At 53.6% G+C, this 16,827-nt stretch overlaps 1 protein-coding gene across 1 annotated transcript in view; it reads right to left on the reverse strand.

Annotated features, from left to right (window-relative positions):
* The window catches only part of DAG1 (dystroglycan 1), a 43,682-nt gene that overhangs the window by 6,184 nt on the left and 20,671 nt on the right, over positions 1-16,827 (reverse strand). Inside the window, 1 exon segment of the mRNA XM_040568993.1 lies at positions 7,779-8,186. Coding sequence (XP_040424927.1) covers positions 7,779-8,060 — 282 coding nt within the window. The 5' untranslated portion in view covers positions 8,061-8,186.

A 16,827-nucleotide genomic window follows, 5' to 3' on the forward strand; every position in this document is an offset into this window, starting at 1 on the left:
TAGCAGTGTATAGAAGACCATTAAAAAATTAGCCATGTTCGCAATTTTAAGTACATGCAGTGGTCTGGCTGGCTTTGAAGACCCAGCTCACAAAGTCCCTTCAGATACACACGGCCTGTTATTTTTAGGCTGGCCGGGAGCAGTCAGGCAGCTTGTACAGGAAGATAGCTCAATTTGATTTGGTTTTTAAACTTAGATCTCAAAGCCCTGTAGCTTGCAAGGCAAAGACAAGAAAATGAAGTGAGCAAAGCTGTTGCCTCCAAGGGAATTCAGGCGCAAAAAAAAAAAAAAAAAAGCATTCTTGCCTACAAAAGTTCCCTCTAATCCTCCAAGTATTCAGTCCTCCTCCTCCTTCCATTGCATCCTGCAAAAAGGAGGCAGCAAGTCCTTTGCCAGGAGCAGGCACAGGGCTCGTGCTAGCACACCAGTACAACCCTGCTGACCTTCCCAGCCCATACTGCGAGACCCCTGCCAGCAGGGGCAGCCGAGGACTCCGCATTTGTGCTTCCTGAGCGCTCTCAAGTCAGTCCTGAAAAAATCCTGACTGCTTTCGGGCAGGAGTGGGTGTGGATGCTCCTGCAGCTCCACCAGATCTTCCACTGCCTCTTCTCCCTGAGCCTGGCTGCTGCTGACACGCAGACCCGTCTGCCGGTAATTTCATTTGGAGTGTCACCACCGATGATAATTTACCATACAACAGACTCCCCTTCTTCTGGGTTGCTCCTTTGGCATTACCTGGACACACATGGCCAATAACGAGAAAAAACAGAGCAGAGCCCTCTCGGCGCGTGAGCTGAACTGTGCTCGGGGCGGCTGACCCAAGCATTGCTGAACGGCTGCAGTGCTCAGGCTTCTGCAAGCAATTAACCAGCGGGCAGGGGAAAGAAAACGGAAAGGAGGAGACAATTCAAATGCAAATATAGCTGCAAAGAAAGAGTCAAATTTAAGCTGTTTGCCTAAGGCCAGGCTTCATCTCAGCCCACTGCTCGGGGCAGCTTTGTCAGCAGGAGCAACAGGCAGCCTCAACCCCACAGCTTTCCTGAAATGCAGCAGAACTGTGAGCTGGGGCATTGCATGGGGCTCGCCTGGCAAAAAGCAGCGGTGCCAGGAAGATGGGCACCTCTTGAAGCCTTCAGCTCCTTCTGGACATCACTGGGAATTGGAGCTGCTGCCTTCAAAAAAAGAACAAACCTTTTGGCTGGGAAAGCTAAGGGACAGCGAGGTGGTGGGGGCTGTACCACGGGTCCTGGTCTTCAGACTTGGAGCTCGAGCTTCAGTCCCTAGAGAACCAGATGGCAAAGCTGCGCTAACTTTTGTGTGGTTGTGAAAACCTGACCGCAACGTTGCGCTGCCGCTCACCCGTGTTTCCCAGCACTGGGCAGGCAAAGACCCTGCATGGGAAGCTGCTCCCTCCCTCCCTTTGTGGATGTGTGTTTGGCCGTGCTGGCCTGCTCTGCTCCACCAGCTGAAGAAGCTACCAGCAAAATGGCCTCGCGCTGGGGCAGCTACGCCCAGCTCGTGCCATTCTCGCATACTCCTACCGTGACGGCTTCTCTTCCAGCTGCGCCTCCGCGCTCGCTAAAAGGGCACTATTCAGAGTCCCACTCTGCCTGGGCGAGGGAACACAACAGCTGTTTCACCGGGAGGTCACGACAAAACATTGAGTGTCCCAAGAAATGCCCCTTTCATCGGCTCGCGCGGCCGGCTTGGAAGGGTTTGTTTAGCTTCATTGTCAGAGCAAGCAGGCGCAGCTGCCCACACCCCGCTTCCTCGCCTGGGCAGGGGGCGAGCGGGGCAGGAAAAGCCTCAAACAGCCCAAAAAGAAAAGTTGAGTCGGTCTCTTCTTTCAGCACGGCTTTTTGTAAGTGAAAGGCCAAAGGGAAGCAAAAATACCACACGGCGGGGATGCCAAGCACTGGGGGTTTAGCGCTGCGGCCGCACAGCTCCCCAGCCCTGCAATTTCTTCCTGCCATCAGCAGATTACTGGAAATCTGGCATTCAGGACAGCGGCGAGGAAAGGCGAGCCCGATCCAGCAATCTCAGGTCAGCCTGTTCACAGGACTCCACCATCTCATTTCAGTCTCCCCGGATGCTCAGGGCAACAACCCGTAAGAGCAGGACAAAACAAGGAACTTCCCGGCCCGGCTGAAAAGCTAGTTTATAATTAGATTGAGTCACATTTTCCACTCCTCCAAATTCAGAGCTCGTTACTAAGTGTGCACTGAAAATGCCAAATTCCCCGACTTTGTTTTGCTGCAGGAAAAAGATAAGCAGCCCCCTCGGCCCCCCAACAGAAATCTTATCAGCTCATCTTATCTCTCCGATTGCAGCACCGTGGCGAATTAAAGCCTTGCCCAAGAAGTCCTTTGTCTGGACCTGTTCCAGACGTTGCCATTTATCCCAACACACTCCCTGTAAATAGCTGCTGTTGCTATGCCTTTTAGTTAGGCAAAGTCTAAGAAAACTGAGGACCCTGGGAGTGAGATGAAGCTCAAACAGGTCAGTGCACAGAGCCTTTTAGGACGCCCAGCCTGGCCACACAGCCCCTCAGGACTGTTCGCTTATCCCCCACTCTTTGAGAAATACCACTACGTTAAAATTCACATGCAGTTAAAAATCTTTGAAATAAGGAACACTGCAGGAGAAAAAAAAAAAAAAAAACAAAAACAGTATTTTGTGCTTCTCCTCCATAAAACTCAGCGTGTCCTGGTATTTCAAGGCTGGCTTCTGATGCCTGGCCCCTTGCCCAGGTCACTGCGTCGGAGCAGGGGCTGGCATCACGCGCAGCACCCACACCAGATCTCAACGCTGGGGCTCCTGCAACTCGAGCTCTATGGATCCTGTTTATAAAAGAAGGCCCCTGCAGTCTGACGAGTAAAGCTGTTTGACAAACGCCACTCCAACAGATGGTAAATAGAACCACCCTCAGAAAGCCAGGCTCCTGTTTGGAAAGCAAGGCTCCTTTTTAACCAGATGAACAGGCAATGCTCTCATTGCCCCCAGAACCCACAGCACAGATACATCACGAACAGCAGCTACCTGATTTACTCCAGCTGCTCTCATCTCTTGGCCACCAGCTATCTTTGCACGGAGTGGCAGCTTCTGGGGAGCCCCACTATGTGTTTCACCCGTCTTCCCAACAAAGCCCTGGGGAGGTCGTGCACATCACAACCAAGAACTAAGGAGCCAGGACCAGGACGACTCAGCAGTGCTCACCCGGAAACTTCTTAGCATCAGCCAAGGAGCAGATCTGCTACCTGGGACCTGTCCCAGGCCTGAATCATCGCCCTTCCTGGTCACCAGACAGGTGAGGAGTGTTAGGGAGTATTTAGGGTGGGCAGGTGCTAATGGGATGCAACAGCCTCCTGCTGGCACCTGCAGGCTGCCCTCCCTGCAGCCTCACCTTTCCTTCCGTTTTGCCTTGGAGCCACTCAAGCGAGGCGTTTCACAAAGGTGACACGTGCCCGTGGGCCACGACACCCCTGTACTGCCAGGAGAGGACCAGGCGGCATCTTTACTTCCCCAGGGGAAGGTGCAGCACACTGCTCCCACAGCGAGTGTGCTCCCAGCTTCTAGCTGGGTCTGCTGACCGCTGTTAGGGATGCACAAGTGATAAAAAGTCACCGAAATGTTGTATTTTATGTGCCTGCCTTGCGACTGCACTTCACAGGAAGACCTGGATGCACTGCCTGGTGTTTTTGGAGAGGCACACGAAGCCCAGATGTCTCCTGCTCCCTGCAGCCAGATGACAGAAATGCTGCCTCTGGCTCACAGCTCGGCATCAGAAAGCCTCTCTCACAGACATGGAGATGTCAGGTGCTTTCGACAACAGTTCCCACATCAGCCAGATCAACTCCTGGAAGCCGGGATGGAGGCAGTCACCACATAAACGCCCTCCTTGGTATGGCTTTTCTTTGGTGGGCCAAGCCCAGCATCAGCTTTCCTGCTCTGAGTGGGGATCATCATCTCGGGGGCAACGGGAGCAGCGGGACGTGCTTGCTGAAAGAGCCACTGTCCCCAGCTCTGCAAAGGTGCTGCTCTCCTTGCCTTGACTCTCTGTACTGTCACTCAGCGATGGGAGGCTTAGATTTTCACGCAGGAAAAATGGGACAACCTTAAAAAGTGGAGTGTCAGACCTCAGAGAGACCAGGAGCAGCAACACCAAATCAAAGACTGCCTCCCTTGCCTACTGCACTCTTCTGGGATATCTCACGAATTGGAAGCGGAAAAAACCTACAGACTTGGATACTTCAGCTGATCACGAGATGTCTGAGCTGAAGTAAGGCAGACGTGGAAAAGCACACAATTATAGGACAGGTTATTTACAGCAAAGAAAAGGAAGTTTTGATGCCTTTACACAAGGCTCTGGTAAAATTTCACCTGGGGTATTTTGTATAGCACTGGCCACGCAACCACAAGAAAAATAAACTCAAGCTGGAAGAGGTGCAGAAGACAGCTAGACAGCTGCGAAGATGAGGAGAGGAAAAAAAAAGCTTATTTTATGGGGAAAGACTAAAGAGATTGGCTTGTTTAACCTAATAAAATCAAGACGGGAATATGCCTGTCACTTATAAATACATAAAGGAAGTAAATATTATGAAGGTGGAGAGAGATTTAAGCTAAAGGGCAGCTCGTCTAAATATTTCTAGCCATCTCTAAATTTAGGCTTAGAAACTGCATTTTTAATCAGAACAACCAAAGTCTGGAACAGCCTTCAAATGGAAGCAATAGGAACAGGAAATCCGGCTGGTTTTAGGCCCGGGTGCGATGAACTCTGCAACAACAGGACACAGCTGAGCACGCCTGCCCCGACAGCTGCGGAGATGCAGCAGGTCAGGCTCTGCAAAGCCTTCGGTGGGGACGGGACATGCGGGCCCAGGACACCTCCTGACTCCGGGCAGCAACCTCGCTGCAGGGTGCAGCCGAAATTAGGAGCTGGAAGACCCACGGGGCTGCAGGCACCACTCGGAGGCGCGAGGCGTTCGGCAGCACCTCTCACGCGAAGGCACTGGTGGTTTCTCATCTCCAGCCACAAGTTCCAGCACCACAAAGCTGTGCTGGCAGCTGGCTCTGAGCAACACAGAGCAGAGGCTCTGAAGTTAATTAACTCACAAAATAGTTAGCAGGTTGGGGCTTTTTTTTTTTTTTTTTTTCCTCCCAACTCTCCTGCGTGTCCACCTTTGCATTTTGCCTAGCTGCTGAGTGCACTGGCACAAGCTTGCTTCTGTGCTTAGCCGTGAAACCTCGCCTGTCCTTAGGCAGGCTGGGGGTGGCAGGGAAGCACTCACAGCTGCTCCCAGGAGCACGTACCTGATCGCACAGAGCCCACACATCTGTGCAGGAGCGCGCGCCTGCAAGGCACTCCTCCGCAGCGCTGCGGATGCCTGGCATTGTTTCCATCCCACAACCAAGTTTGCAGAGAAAACTATTTTGTCTACGGGTCGGCTGGAATCTGCTAACGAGCAGGGAGAGGATCTGAGAAGCAGCTTCAAGGCACTCCCCACCACAGTAGGATAATCAGTGGGAAATGACCTAGAAACGAAGCAATCACACCTTCTTTGGGCTCCAGATGGGGAGCTCCTGGAAGTTTGGGGACACCGACCGTCTGCTCTTTTCTTTTTAAATGAGATATATGGTTTCTTAGAAATTTAAGGGGACTGAGTATTGGCAAGCGCACCTCCTTTAGATCCAGATGCATTATGTTTTTACTGGTCTGGCTGAAAAATACAAGGCAGCCTGAGAAAAAGAGCAGAGCAGCTTGCCCTGAAACTTGATGTTAAAACAAAAAAGGCACCCCAACGCTCCAGAATTGCCTACGCAGCTCTCACTAGCCAGGAGTCAAATCCCCACGGGAAAGGTTGGCTGTGCTTGGCAGCCAACACAGCTTTTGCTGCAAGGGAGAGACCTTCCAGATGCACCAGCTAAACGAGGCCAGTACCGCTGCCCTAGAGCCTGCCTCACTTTTAAAATCAATTTCAAGGCGAACAGATGCGACGTGCATTCAGGCAAGCCCACGTACAAGCGTGGAAATCGCTCCCAGCCTTTGCTGAACTGCACCCAGCCAGCAACTGCTCCTCCAGCCCTGCTTCGGCACGGCCCCTGTGCTGCTCCTCAAACACCTGTTGCTGTTAGCAAGCACGCCGCGACACCGTAGTGGTGGAAGCATTGTTTGAAGCTGTGGGGTTGAAGTAACGTATCACAGTTTTCCTGCAGCTGCTGGAACTATCAAAGACAACTACTGTGCCAGGAAAAGGAGGCAGAGGAAGCTGTGGTGTTAAGCGAGCACTGAAAATGACTTCTTGCTGTCAAAGTAGCCATTAGACAACACCAAAACAAGCCATGGATACTAAACTCCAAACCGAAGTTCTCATTTCTGGAACACGTTACCTTGACAGCTCCCTCAAAAGTATGGGGGAATTCAAAGCTAAGGATAAAGCTCCCTGGGTCCTGGCAGCAGCACCCATCACACATGGAGCCAGGCACCGGGCGTAGGGCCCAAGGGCACAGCAGCCCTGAGCACCTCTCTTGTTCCTAAAGATTCACGGTGAAGAGTCTGCTCCCTCCAAAGCAGCTGCCTGGCACTCACCGTGCCACCAAAGGGCATTCTGCACTCCAAAGGCAGCCACGCACTCCTCAGTGAAACGTCCCAGCCTTTGCTTTGCGACCAGCCCGTCCCCACCTCCATCTCCTCTACTCCCAGGGCTCCCCCACCACTTCCCTCTTCCCCGGGATCTGATGTCCTGTCGGATGCTTTCTGCTGATTTTCTGCCTACCACCGGCACATCGTGGTCCTGGCGCCGTCGCTGGAGACGGCGAGATCACAGATCTGGATGGAGATGACTGCATGACAGCATGCAGAGCTAAAACAAACCTGCCTTCAAGGAGAAGCCAAGATGTCAGACTGCCTCCTGACTCGCTCTCTCCATCTCCCTCTGATCTGCTGAGACGCACCAGAAGGTTGGCTTTTTATAGCATTTCCCAAAAATGGATTTTTAAAAATATTTTTCAAGTCTGCTCTCTGAAAAAAATATGTCTAAGATTGGAAGGTGATTTTCAGTTTTCTTTTCAAAACAGTCTTCTGAACTCTCCACCCAAGCGGGCAGAGGCTGAGACGACAACTTCTCAGCACCTTTCCAGAAAAGGGCTAAAGATTAATAAACGTGTGTTTGGCAGCATCTGTCTTCCTCCGGGCTATTCTGACACTTCCTTGCCCTCAGGACTGCTTCCAAAGCTCAGTTTTTGGGTGCCTGCGGTGCCAGAACCTTGACAGCAAGTCAGATAAAAAGAAAGGTTCTCGTTTTTCCCAGGAGGACTTAGGGACAAGGTCAGGAGAGACTGTGGCGAACACAGTCCAGAGCCCTGCTCGCAGAACAAGGTCTATTTGTCTAACAATATTTTGTTACCATAGCAAAGCAAGCTCCCTGAGTGTCAGAGCAGTCCCAGGGAATTCGTGGCTGCCCTGATCCCGAGGCAACATCTTCTCAGGAACATGCCCATCATTCCAAGGGCTGAGAATCTCACCATTTAAACACAGCCAACAAACCTGATCAGTTGTCCCCGAAGAGAGGCGTCTCCTCTCTGCCTTACTGTAGAGGAAAGAAACTTTACAGTGAGGTTAAGAAAAATTATTAAAAAAAAATAAATCCTTCTTCCACAGTCCTACAGAACCTCAGGGCTGCTTCACAGCAGTGCCTGTGACCCCCCTGTTCGTGGGGTGACTAGCGTGACTCCTGCAAGAACAGAACTGAAAACGAGCCTTGGGGAACGACATTTCTCACCTGGACTACCTCTCCATTGGAAGCAATTAAATCTGTGGGGATGGAGACTCTGAAGAAGCGGCCCACCACGGCGGAGCTGTCCGGTATGCCCACCACGGCCGGCACAGTCTCTCGGAGATCCGAGAGCACCGAGTGCATGGAGGCCTCCAGCTGGTTTTCCCAGTCCCGCACCACTTCTGCTGGCTCGCTGGGCCAGTGGCAGTGAGCCGAGGCCGCCAGCAGCAGAACGGGGAGCAAAGTCCTCCCCAGGACAGGGGGCTGCAGCACACATCTGACAGTCATTCTGCCCAGCGGCTCCGGGGACGGCGCTCAGCCAGAAAGGGGGCTGTGGGGATCTGCAGGCACGGCAGCGCAGGCAGCGGATCTGCCCCTCCTTCACAGCAGCCTCATCCTAGGGATCCTGGGAACCTGATTAAAGAAAGGAAACCAAATCAGCACATTAATTAGGATATCCAAGCCAGCCAGCTAATACATGCAGACCTCCTCGCGATGGACAGAGGACTTCCTGCCTCACCACCCTCTTCGTTTCAGCTGTTGGATTTAATTGCAAGAGCTAATGCTACCAGTAAAGACAGCAAGAACTTCTCAGCTCCTTTTCTGATATACAGCGTCTCTGGAGAAATAAGGCCCTTCTGCTTTTCCATACGCACAGCCGTGCTGCTCCTGGAGCCGCAGCATCCTGAGATAGCCACAAGGCACTGGGCAGACACAGGGGGAGGAGGTGGCCTTGCCCAGCAAGCTGAAGTCAGGCTGGGGCATCAGAGGATTTACATGCTCATTATGCAGTGTGAACCCCCTAGAAACCTTTGATACCCAACGCACGACAGATGCTCCTGCTCCTCTGACCCATACCCTTGGTTTTCCAGCCAGGCCTGCTCTCAGGTCCAGACTTTGGTATTAGCCAGTGTGTTCAGGCTTCGTTTTTGGGGCCAGCAACACACACCCCAAAATCAGACCCAAGTAAGCCACGCACGCCAAGCGCCAGAGAGCGCAAGGGACTAGGGGCCAGGCACTCACACATCTTTAACCAACCCGTTCTCTCTGGGCTAAGAGAAGCAGTTCTGTACTCCTAGAGCAAACCCAGTCCCCCTCCTGACCACAAACGGCAAATCCCCGTGGCTCCCAGCCCACCGAGCACAGCCCCCGGTTCTTTCAGCCGGTTCCAGCTGCGCTGCAGGATGCCCGTCAGGCTGCCCCAGGCCCGGCACACGCCGTCATCCACCGCGGCCGTGGGCACGCGACCAGCACCAGCAGCTCCCAGGGCTGTCTGCAGGTGCTGCTGCCTACCGAGGTCAAACGGCTCAGCCTGGCAGCTGCACGTTGGGTGCTGGCTTTTGGGTGCCCTTGTACGTATCCCAGTGCTCGTGTTTCTGAGTTTACCTCTTGCAAGGGCGTGTGAACAGGGTTGGGAGCTGCCCTAGTGGGTAAAGCTCCCATTTGGCAGGTTCTGGACCCAACCAGCTAAGGAACAAAGCTGAAATGCACCACAGACCCTCTCCGCGGCTCTGAGGGCGACACAGAGCTTGTGCTATTCTGGACATCACCAAGTCCTTGGGCTCCGAGGCTGCCTCAGAGTTCCTCACCCCTGAAGCCGTTTGCCTGTCAGGATTAAGTCTCCTCCATACCCAGATCTAAAGGTGTTCGAGAAGTCCATCACCGCAGCACGGCACGCCGCACACCCAGGTCCACCTCCCCAGGCACACCAGGTGAGCTGGGACTTGGGTGCCCACCCCAAAACCCCTGCGAGAGAAGGCGAGAGGCACAGCCCACCCCTTGGCAGACCCCCCAATGCCACGCACCACGCCTCCCAGGCCAATTCCCATTCTGAATGAGCTGCAGAGACAGAGCAGGACTCCGCAAGAGGTCCTGCTGAGGCTACTGACCGTCACAGCGGGAAACCGGAGGGCTCTCCTCCTGCACAATACCCCAAAAAGAGCACAAAGAGGACCTGCCTTCCGCTTCCCCAGAGCCTGGGCTATGGGCACCGCAACAGTGGCACCTTATCCGTGGGCTACACCTCTCCTGAAGCCTGCTCGTTGGAAAATCCTGCTTGCGAGGGACTAAAAGCAGCCTGTACAGCAAGTACGGGCAGGACTGAAGGCTCACGGCCAGGGGAGGAAGGCGGCAGCGGTGGCTGAAGAACGTGGCTGCTGCGGAGCTGAGATGCTATCAGCGCGGAAACGTCCCTGCCTCTCACGGCCACGCGAAGCCTCCGCTCCTGAGCGGAGGAGAAACGCCGCGTGCCAGCAGAGACAGCCAGACACCCGGCGCGCAGCCACACAGGGCTGCAGAGGCACCTGGAGAGGTTCAGCACCACGTCCCTACGGCAGTGCCAGCCCCTGGCTCATCGCGGCCACGGTGGAACCGTGCGCGAGCATGGCGCAGCTCTGCGTTGTTCAGCCAAGTGACGTGATCCGCCCTAGGGCGCTTTTGTTGGATGGATAGGAGTATCTGGGCAGAAAGGAGCCGGCTCCTGATATCTGTGGCAAGCAGGAGAGGAAAATGAAGTCATCGCCCACTGCAGAAAGAATTATTGGAGCAGGCAACAAGCACTGCCTGTCTGATCCGCGCCCCTCAGCCAAGCAATTCGGGCACTGGCCGTGAAGATCTAGTCTGACGCTTGCAGGTCACACAGACTCAGAATTTCATTTTAGGGAACCTACACAAGAACAGTCTCAGGAGGCAGAAGCAAAGCACAAGGGAGCTACGGGAGGAATTCAGTACCGCTCTTGAAAGAAAAACCAGGAGAACCAAGACGAAATTACACCACCAAGAGAGACTCTCACCGTCACAGCCCCACCTCACCCCAGCACCGACAGAAGCAGAAGCGGTGCCAGGCTCACTTTACGGGCTGTGGCTGAGAGGCAGCGCGGGCCAGACCCAGAGAGCCAGGACAAGGCACCCAGCCGCAGCGCTGTGGTCCACGGGGACCACTGCTTCGGGACGGGACGACTCCTGTGACACAAGGCTCGTGTCCAAAAGCTGGCACTCCGCTCAACAAGGCCAGCAGCCGTGAGTGCTGTGAGTCCAGATGCAAGTGCAGAACACGGAGCAAACGCTATGTGAGACCGGGACAAGCACTGGTGGGGACCTGCATGGTGCCTCCGGGAAGTTCAAGAGCCCAAACCATTCCACATGGTACTACCCTGGGCAGACTCACTTGTTTGAGACACCATCTCTGTCACAGGTAGAAAAAGTCGGCTCTCGGGATCATCTTCCACAAAGAGTGAATAGAGCTGGAGCTCCTGTAGATCAGAAATCCCAGCGCTCAGCAGAGGTTACTATTTCACACAAGCTCAAGGGCCAAAAATCACATACAGACAGCACTCTGCAGTGGTCTGCTGCTGATCTATGGAAAGCATCAGGCTGTCGGGCTCACTGTCAGCTTACAGGGGAAGGTTAGCCCACCCCAGCTTCTCCACGCGGCCGAGCGCTCCTTCTTCCAGCAGGATCTGTGCTGCCCAGTTTCACAGAACAAACACAAAGAAAGGTTCAGGTTAGTCCTGAATTTCAGGATGTTTTGTTCTGTCTGATCTTCTGAAAGAACCGAGTTTCTCTTTATCCTCCTGCTCCTGTGAGAGCTCTTTTGGTCTCAACTTTGAACCTCCAAAACGTTGGATTAAACATCAAAGTCAGTATCAACATCTGCCTCAGCCTCAGCGCTTGGCGCACGTGCCAATGTTGATGCCTGCTCCCCAGTGCCAAATCCCCGTCTCAGACGCAGAGCCGGGCCTGCTCGGTGCTGTTGATATGATAGCACACTTGATATGATGCTGACTTGTCAAGACAACGCTGGAGCTTGCTCCTTCTCCAGGCACCTCCGAGGCCCACCGACGTGCCGAGGACACGCACTACTTCATCGCTCAGGAACGCAGAACAGAGCAGACAGGAGGTCGGGCTGAAAGGAGGAGCAAGACCAGGGCAGAGCAGCCACCGCCAGCCACGCACCTTCTCGGAGACCTCGCCTTCTGCCTGCTGTGGAGCCGGGGTCAGAGTCCTGGCAGGAGCGCAGCTGTCCGGGAAATCACTCTTCTTTGTGGCCAGTTACACCCCTGCTCCAGCAAGAGCCAGCGCAAGCAAGTCTCAGCCCAGCGGCGCCTAATCCGAGTGCCCAAGTACACAATCGCAGCAGTGGGCTGTGTAATTAATCACTGCCAGCATCTTAGTGCCGCTGAGCCCAGCACACAGAAAGCCCAGGTAGCTGCCTTGCCGTGCTCTGCTCCAGAGAAGGAGGTATTTAGGAGAGCGAGGAGGAATCCCACTTACCTGAGCTGCTTATTTAACAGCACCCCCGGTAAGGGCAGCACCGAACGAGCGGCCCCTCTGTAAGGAAGCGAACTCAGACCCGACTGAAGGGAGGCCGGGGCACCTTCCCAAGCCCGAGCTCTTGTCTTTGCGCAGATCTCTCGTGCATGTTTCCACAGGAGGATCTCCGGGCAAGCCCCATCGGCGGCCGCGGGGCTGCGTGTCGAGGCAGTGAGCGGGAGGATGATGAAACCTGGAGCCACCGGCCGGACCCACGAGATGGCACGGGGCTGGGCGTGTGCGCGACAGGTGCTGGGGGCTGCCGCTGGCGGAGGGGTTTGGGGAGGGGGCAGGAGTGCCACGGAGGCAGCACCGCGGGACAGAGCGGCTCATGGCCACGTTTATGCTTTTGTTCGCAGAACGTGACCCAGGCTCTCGCTAGCTTCAGCCACCGCTGCGCCCAGGATGAGTTACGGGAAGGGACACGCAGGAGGGCAGCTGCTCGGAGACATCTGTCACGCACGGGAGGAGCGGCGAACGGCTGGGGCAAGGCAGCAGGCGAAGCAGGGGACGGGACATCGCCCTCGGCTCCCCACGAAGCCACGACATCCCTCCCAGGCAGAGCTGACCAGACACCTGCAGGAGGACGGCTGTACACTGCGAGCAGACGCCTCTCCGAAAGATAAGCTCGTTCGCACGTTTTGGGCTCAGTGCTGAAATAACAGCTGCCCTGCACGTCTGTGACCGACGCAGAACAAAACCAAAGTAGCAGGCTGTGCTCTTCCCCATCGTGGCTGCTGTCAGCAACAGGAAACCCTGACGCTGAAAAACGAGCTGGGGAAAACCAAACCAACAGCCAGCAAGACCCAGCAGTGCCGAATGTGTCTCGGGCAGGGAGGCGAGCAACACTCCCCTGCCGATGGGAACTGCCTGCAAACAGTCACTAGCTCGCTGCCTCGAGTCACACGTGCCACCAACAGCTTCCAAAAGCTTGCAGGGCAAGTAGTCACAGCAACTGACACCTCAAAGCAGTTTTTATTCTGCTAGAGTAAGCGCCGAGATGTTCAACTTTCCTACAGCTAAGAGGAAGATTTCCTGCTACCCATCGTTATCTCCTGTTTGGAAACCAGACCTCTGTGCCACCAGGAAGGAACCACGCACACGGACCTGACTTTGCCAGAAGATCCCGTGGACACTTCCCAGCCTTTAAGCCCTGCTCGCGGGGCCCCTGAAAGCCCACGCGTGCTGCTTGCCGTGTGTTTAAGCGGTGCCTCGAAGCCAGGGAGCGCCCACACCACCCGCCGCTGCACCGGACCTGCACCAGTGACCAGCAGCGGCAGATTTCAGCTGGGCGAGACTTCTTACTCTCTGCTGGGAGCTCGAGCAGCCCCAGTCAATGCCCTCCTCCCACTTCGTTATTCCCAGACAGACAACTCAGATCGTATCTTCAAGTGCGTTCAGTTAAAAGGAAGCTCAGATATTATCTGCCCAAATATTTCGGAGGCCTCAGAGATCATTTTTTCCCTGTAATTAGGAACGCTGCAGTCAGAAGTGCCATCTTCCTGGCTGCTGGCAGCGCACAGACAAATTAGGATAAAAACATCCAGCAACAAGTAGAATGAGGGAACTCTGAATACCACCTGAGGACAGTTCCACTGCGCTGCCTCCACATTAAGCACCACTCCCGACCTCAGAAGAAGGGCACCAGGGATCACCAGAGGTACAGGATGGGACGAGAAACGCACGAGAAACAACTGCATCGCCCGGGAGGGAACCAGGGGAGAGCAAAGCAGGGTGCAGATGTCCAGGGGGCTGGGAGCAAGGGCCAGACCCGAACCAGGCTTGACGGCGTGCACTGTTCCCTCGCCAGCAGCTTGGGAAGCCGTGACCGTGATGAATGTTAAATTCCACGTGGGTTAGGAAAAAGGGAGGGAGGGGACAGCTTTATGGAGGGAAGAGTTACCAAGGCACCGCTGCTGGCTCAAGAAGCACTTCGTGACAGATGCCAGGACAGCACTCGGGGCGAGGACGACTTGCATTCCTCTCTGGGTATCTTCTCCTGCTGTAATTGGAAAGGGCACATAGGCTAAATATACAGCTGTAACAGGGCAGAGCAAAGGGCCGTTTTTCTTAAGGGCATTCAGTTTAACCCGTCTTTGACTTTACTCGAGTTTCCACTGTGCAGCCAGCCCCTCAAAAGTGTACAAGCACCTCCTGATTTGGCCTGGAAATAGAGCTAGAGAGTATAAAAATCCTAATATTATATGTTTAAGGGAATGTAAGTGAAAGCTAGTACCGAAATCCACAGGAAACTAAACCACAAAAGTTAAAAAAAAAAAAAAAGTTTGGGGTTAAGAGCTCTTTATGTACATAAGCTATAAAAATGCATATTTTGAAGACAAGCACGACAGGCATGTATACATACATGCATATGAATGCTTTATCAGTCTCCAAGATTTGGTTAAAAAAAAAAAAAAAGGAAGAACTCAAGACAGCAAGATAAAGTATTTTCACTCCAGATTTCTCTTTTGTAAGGAAAGCTCCATAACTTCAAGCAAATTCAGCAAGGTAACTGAAACAAGGCAGCGGCGCTACAGGGGGGCATTTTAGCAGAAACCGTCCCGCAGGGGCGCGAGGCAGAACCCGGGCTGGAGAAGCAGCCGGAGGAGATGAGATCAAAGCAGTGCTCTGAGAAACCAGAGCGATTTTCATTTGGCCGGTGCCAGAGCCACCGCTCAGGGCAGCAGCCCGGTCCCCGTGGCACCGCGCTGGGATTTGAGGGGCGCTGATTGCTGGGAGGAGGTGGGGTTGGACCACGCCATAGGAGATTATTTTCACTCAAGTGTAATTCAGGGCTCTCTAGAACTGGCTTATATGGGCCTCCAACTAGTTTACACGTGAAAGCTGATTTTTCTTTTGTTTTAAAACTGATTTGGGTTTTGTAACCAAAACACAAGTCCTCAAGTGTAATAAGATGAGCCCAGACTGCCTTCTCCTTCCTGAGACTGTCCCCCAGCCATCCCCACCCGTGAAAGGCACAAACCATTTCTGGCAAACTTAACTTAGTTTAAAGGGCTGTCTGAGGAAGTGTTTAGAGGATGCTCTGGAAGCTCCAGTCGGGAAGCACACCTGAGGTGCCTGAAGCCAGACAGAAAGCACACAACAGAAGGATGCTTTCTAAACGCAAGGACTTCAAGGCATTAGATTATGAGAGCGCATTTCTCACCGGGCAGATTTTTTCCCAGCTAACACCAAAGGAAACGCACGAGAGCAGCTGGTGTGACAGTCACCACAGTGTGTCCTGTCTCTCGGTGTCCTTCACCATCCACCAGTTGTTTTGGATCTAATTCACACCAGCTAACGACCTTTAATAGAGGTTACCAGCTATGAGGGGCACAGATTTTTAATCTAGGGTGCTCTTTGTGAAGTCAGTTTACACCAACGCACCGTCTTTCCTTCCACCCCATGCTCCAAAAGGGACAAAATCCTTCACGAGCCCCCAACAGCACTTGAAAATCTCAGCTGAAACCCAGAAAAATCCTTCCTTCCTAAGCTGCTCTGCTGCGCTTTGCAGGAGATGTTCCCTTCAGATGGAGTTATGAGCGCCAAAACAAATGAGGCTAAAAAGATTTGCATCTCTTGCCTGATTTCTTAATTGAATTAAAGGCTGAGCAACCCCCCTTATGAGGCTTCAGAGAATCAACACGGAAGAGAAGCGATGAATATCCTAATCAGAGATGAAGCTTCCACTGGACATTTTCTCTTATTAAGTACTAAAGAGTCTACATGGAAAAGAGAAAGACCCCGAGGGATAAACTCTCTTGTCCAGCGAGGCAAGAAATCTCACTGCAGCTTCTCCTGGCTCGGCCCTCTGACCACGTTACAAACGGGGAGAGACACGGAGAGGAGCGAGAGGTCAGCTTAGGTGCATCCTTCTAGCCAAGGACACTCGCCCATCAGCCTGGCCTCCTGTGCTCTCTCATACAAAAACGTAAAAAGTCCCTTCTGTCAAATTAGCAAGCAGAAGCTGTTAGTGGGGTGAGGGAGACGGGCAGGGCAGTCCTGCAAAATCTTCCTTGGGAAACCTCATCATACTTCCCAATCACGTAAAAGGAAACCCTCCTGAGGCTTCAGCCCTGGTGGCACCCCTGAGCCGGGCCTGGGGGCTTGCAGCAGGCTGGCTGCCAGGACCCTTGCGCACATTTCGGCCATGCAGTGACACAGCAGAGTGGGTTTTAATTATTATTATTATTGTACATCACCAGAACAGCCCTGTGCACCAAGAAGTGCAGTCAGGCTTCCCCAGGACACGTCGGCACAGCAGCCACCAGGCAAGCATTAGCTTTGCTAATGGTGTCGAAGCAGGCACCGAAGCACCCGGGAGCAGGCAGTTTGCACAGGCGAAGGAGCACGCCTGCATATTCTAGCATGAGGAACAAAGCCCCCCGGTCTGCAGGCACCGAAACCCCGTCTGAGAAGAGAAAACCTCGCTGAGGTTCCATATTCATCAAAACATCGTTTTGCTGAATGGTCTCATGGACAGGCGGCCACATTCCAAGGGTTTATCATCAACTTCTGGGTATTCCACAGAATTCCTCAGATAATGAAATATTTTCAAGAGGGTCCTTGGGAGTGTTTTTTAAGCAACGTAATCTCACACAGGCTGAGGTCACAGCAGCAGGCGAGGGCTGGTAGGCAAGGCTCAAGTCCCCTCCACGCCAGGAGCCTGACCGCCAGGCACAAAACCTCCTGCTGCTACCGGAGGGACGTAAAGCAGGAGCAGCTGATATTAGGTGGACACATG

This window comes from Cygnus olor, chromosome 10 (genome assembly GCF_009769625.2).
Source record: "Cygnus olor isolate bCygOlo1 chromosome 10, bCygOlo1.pri.v2, whole genome shotgun sequence".
Lineage (NCBI taxonomy): Eukaryota > Metazoa > Chordata > Aves > Anseriformes > Anatidae > Cygnus > Cygnus olor.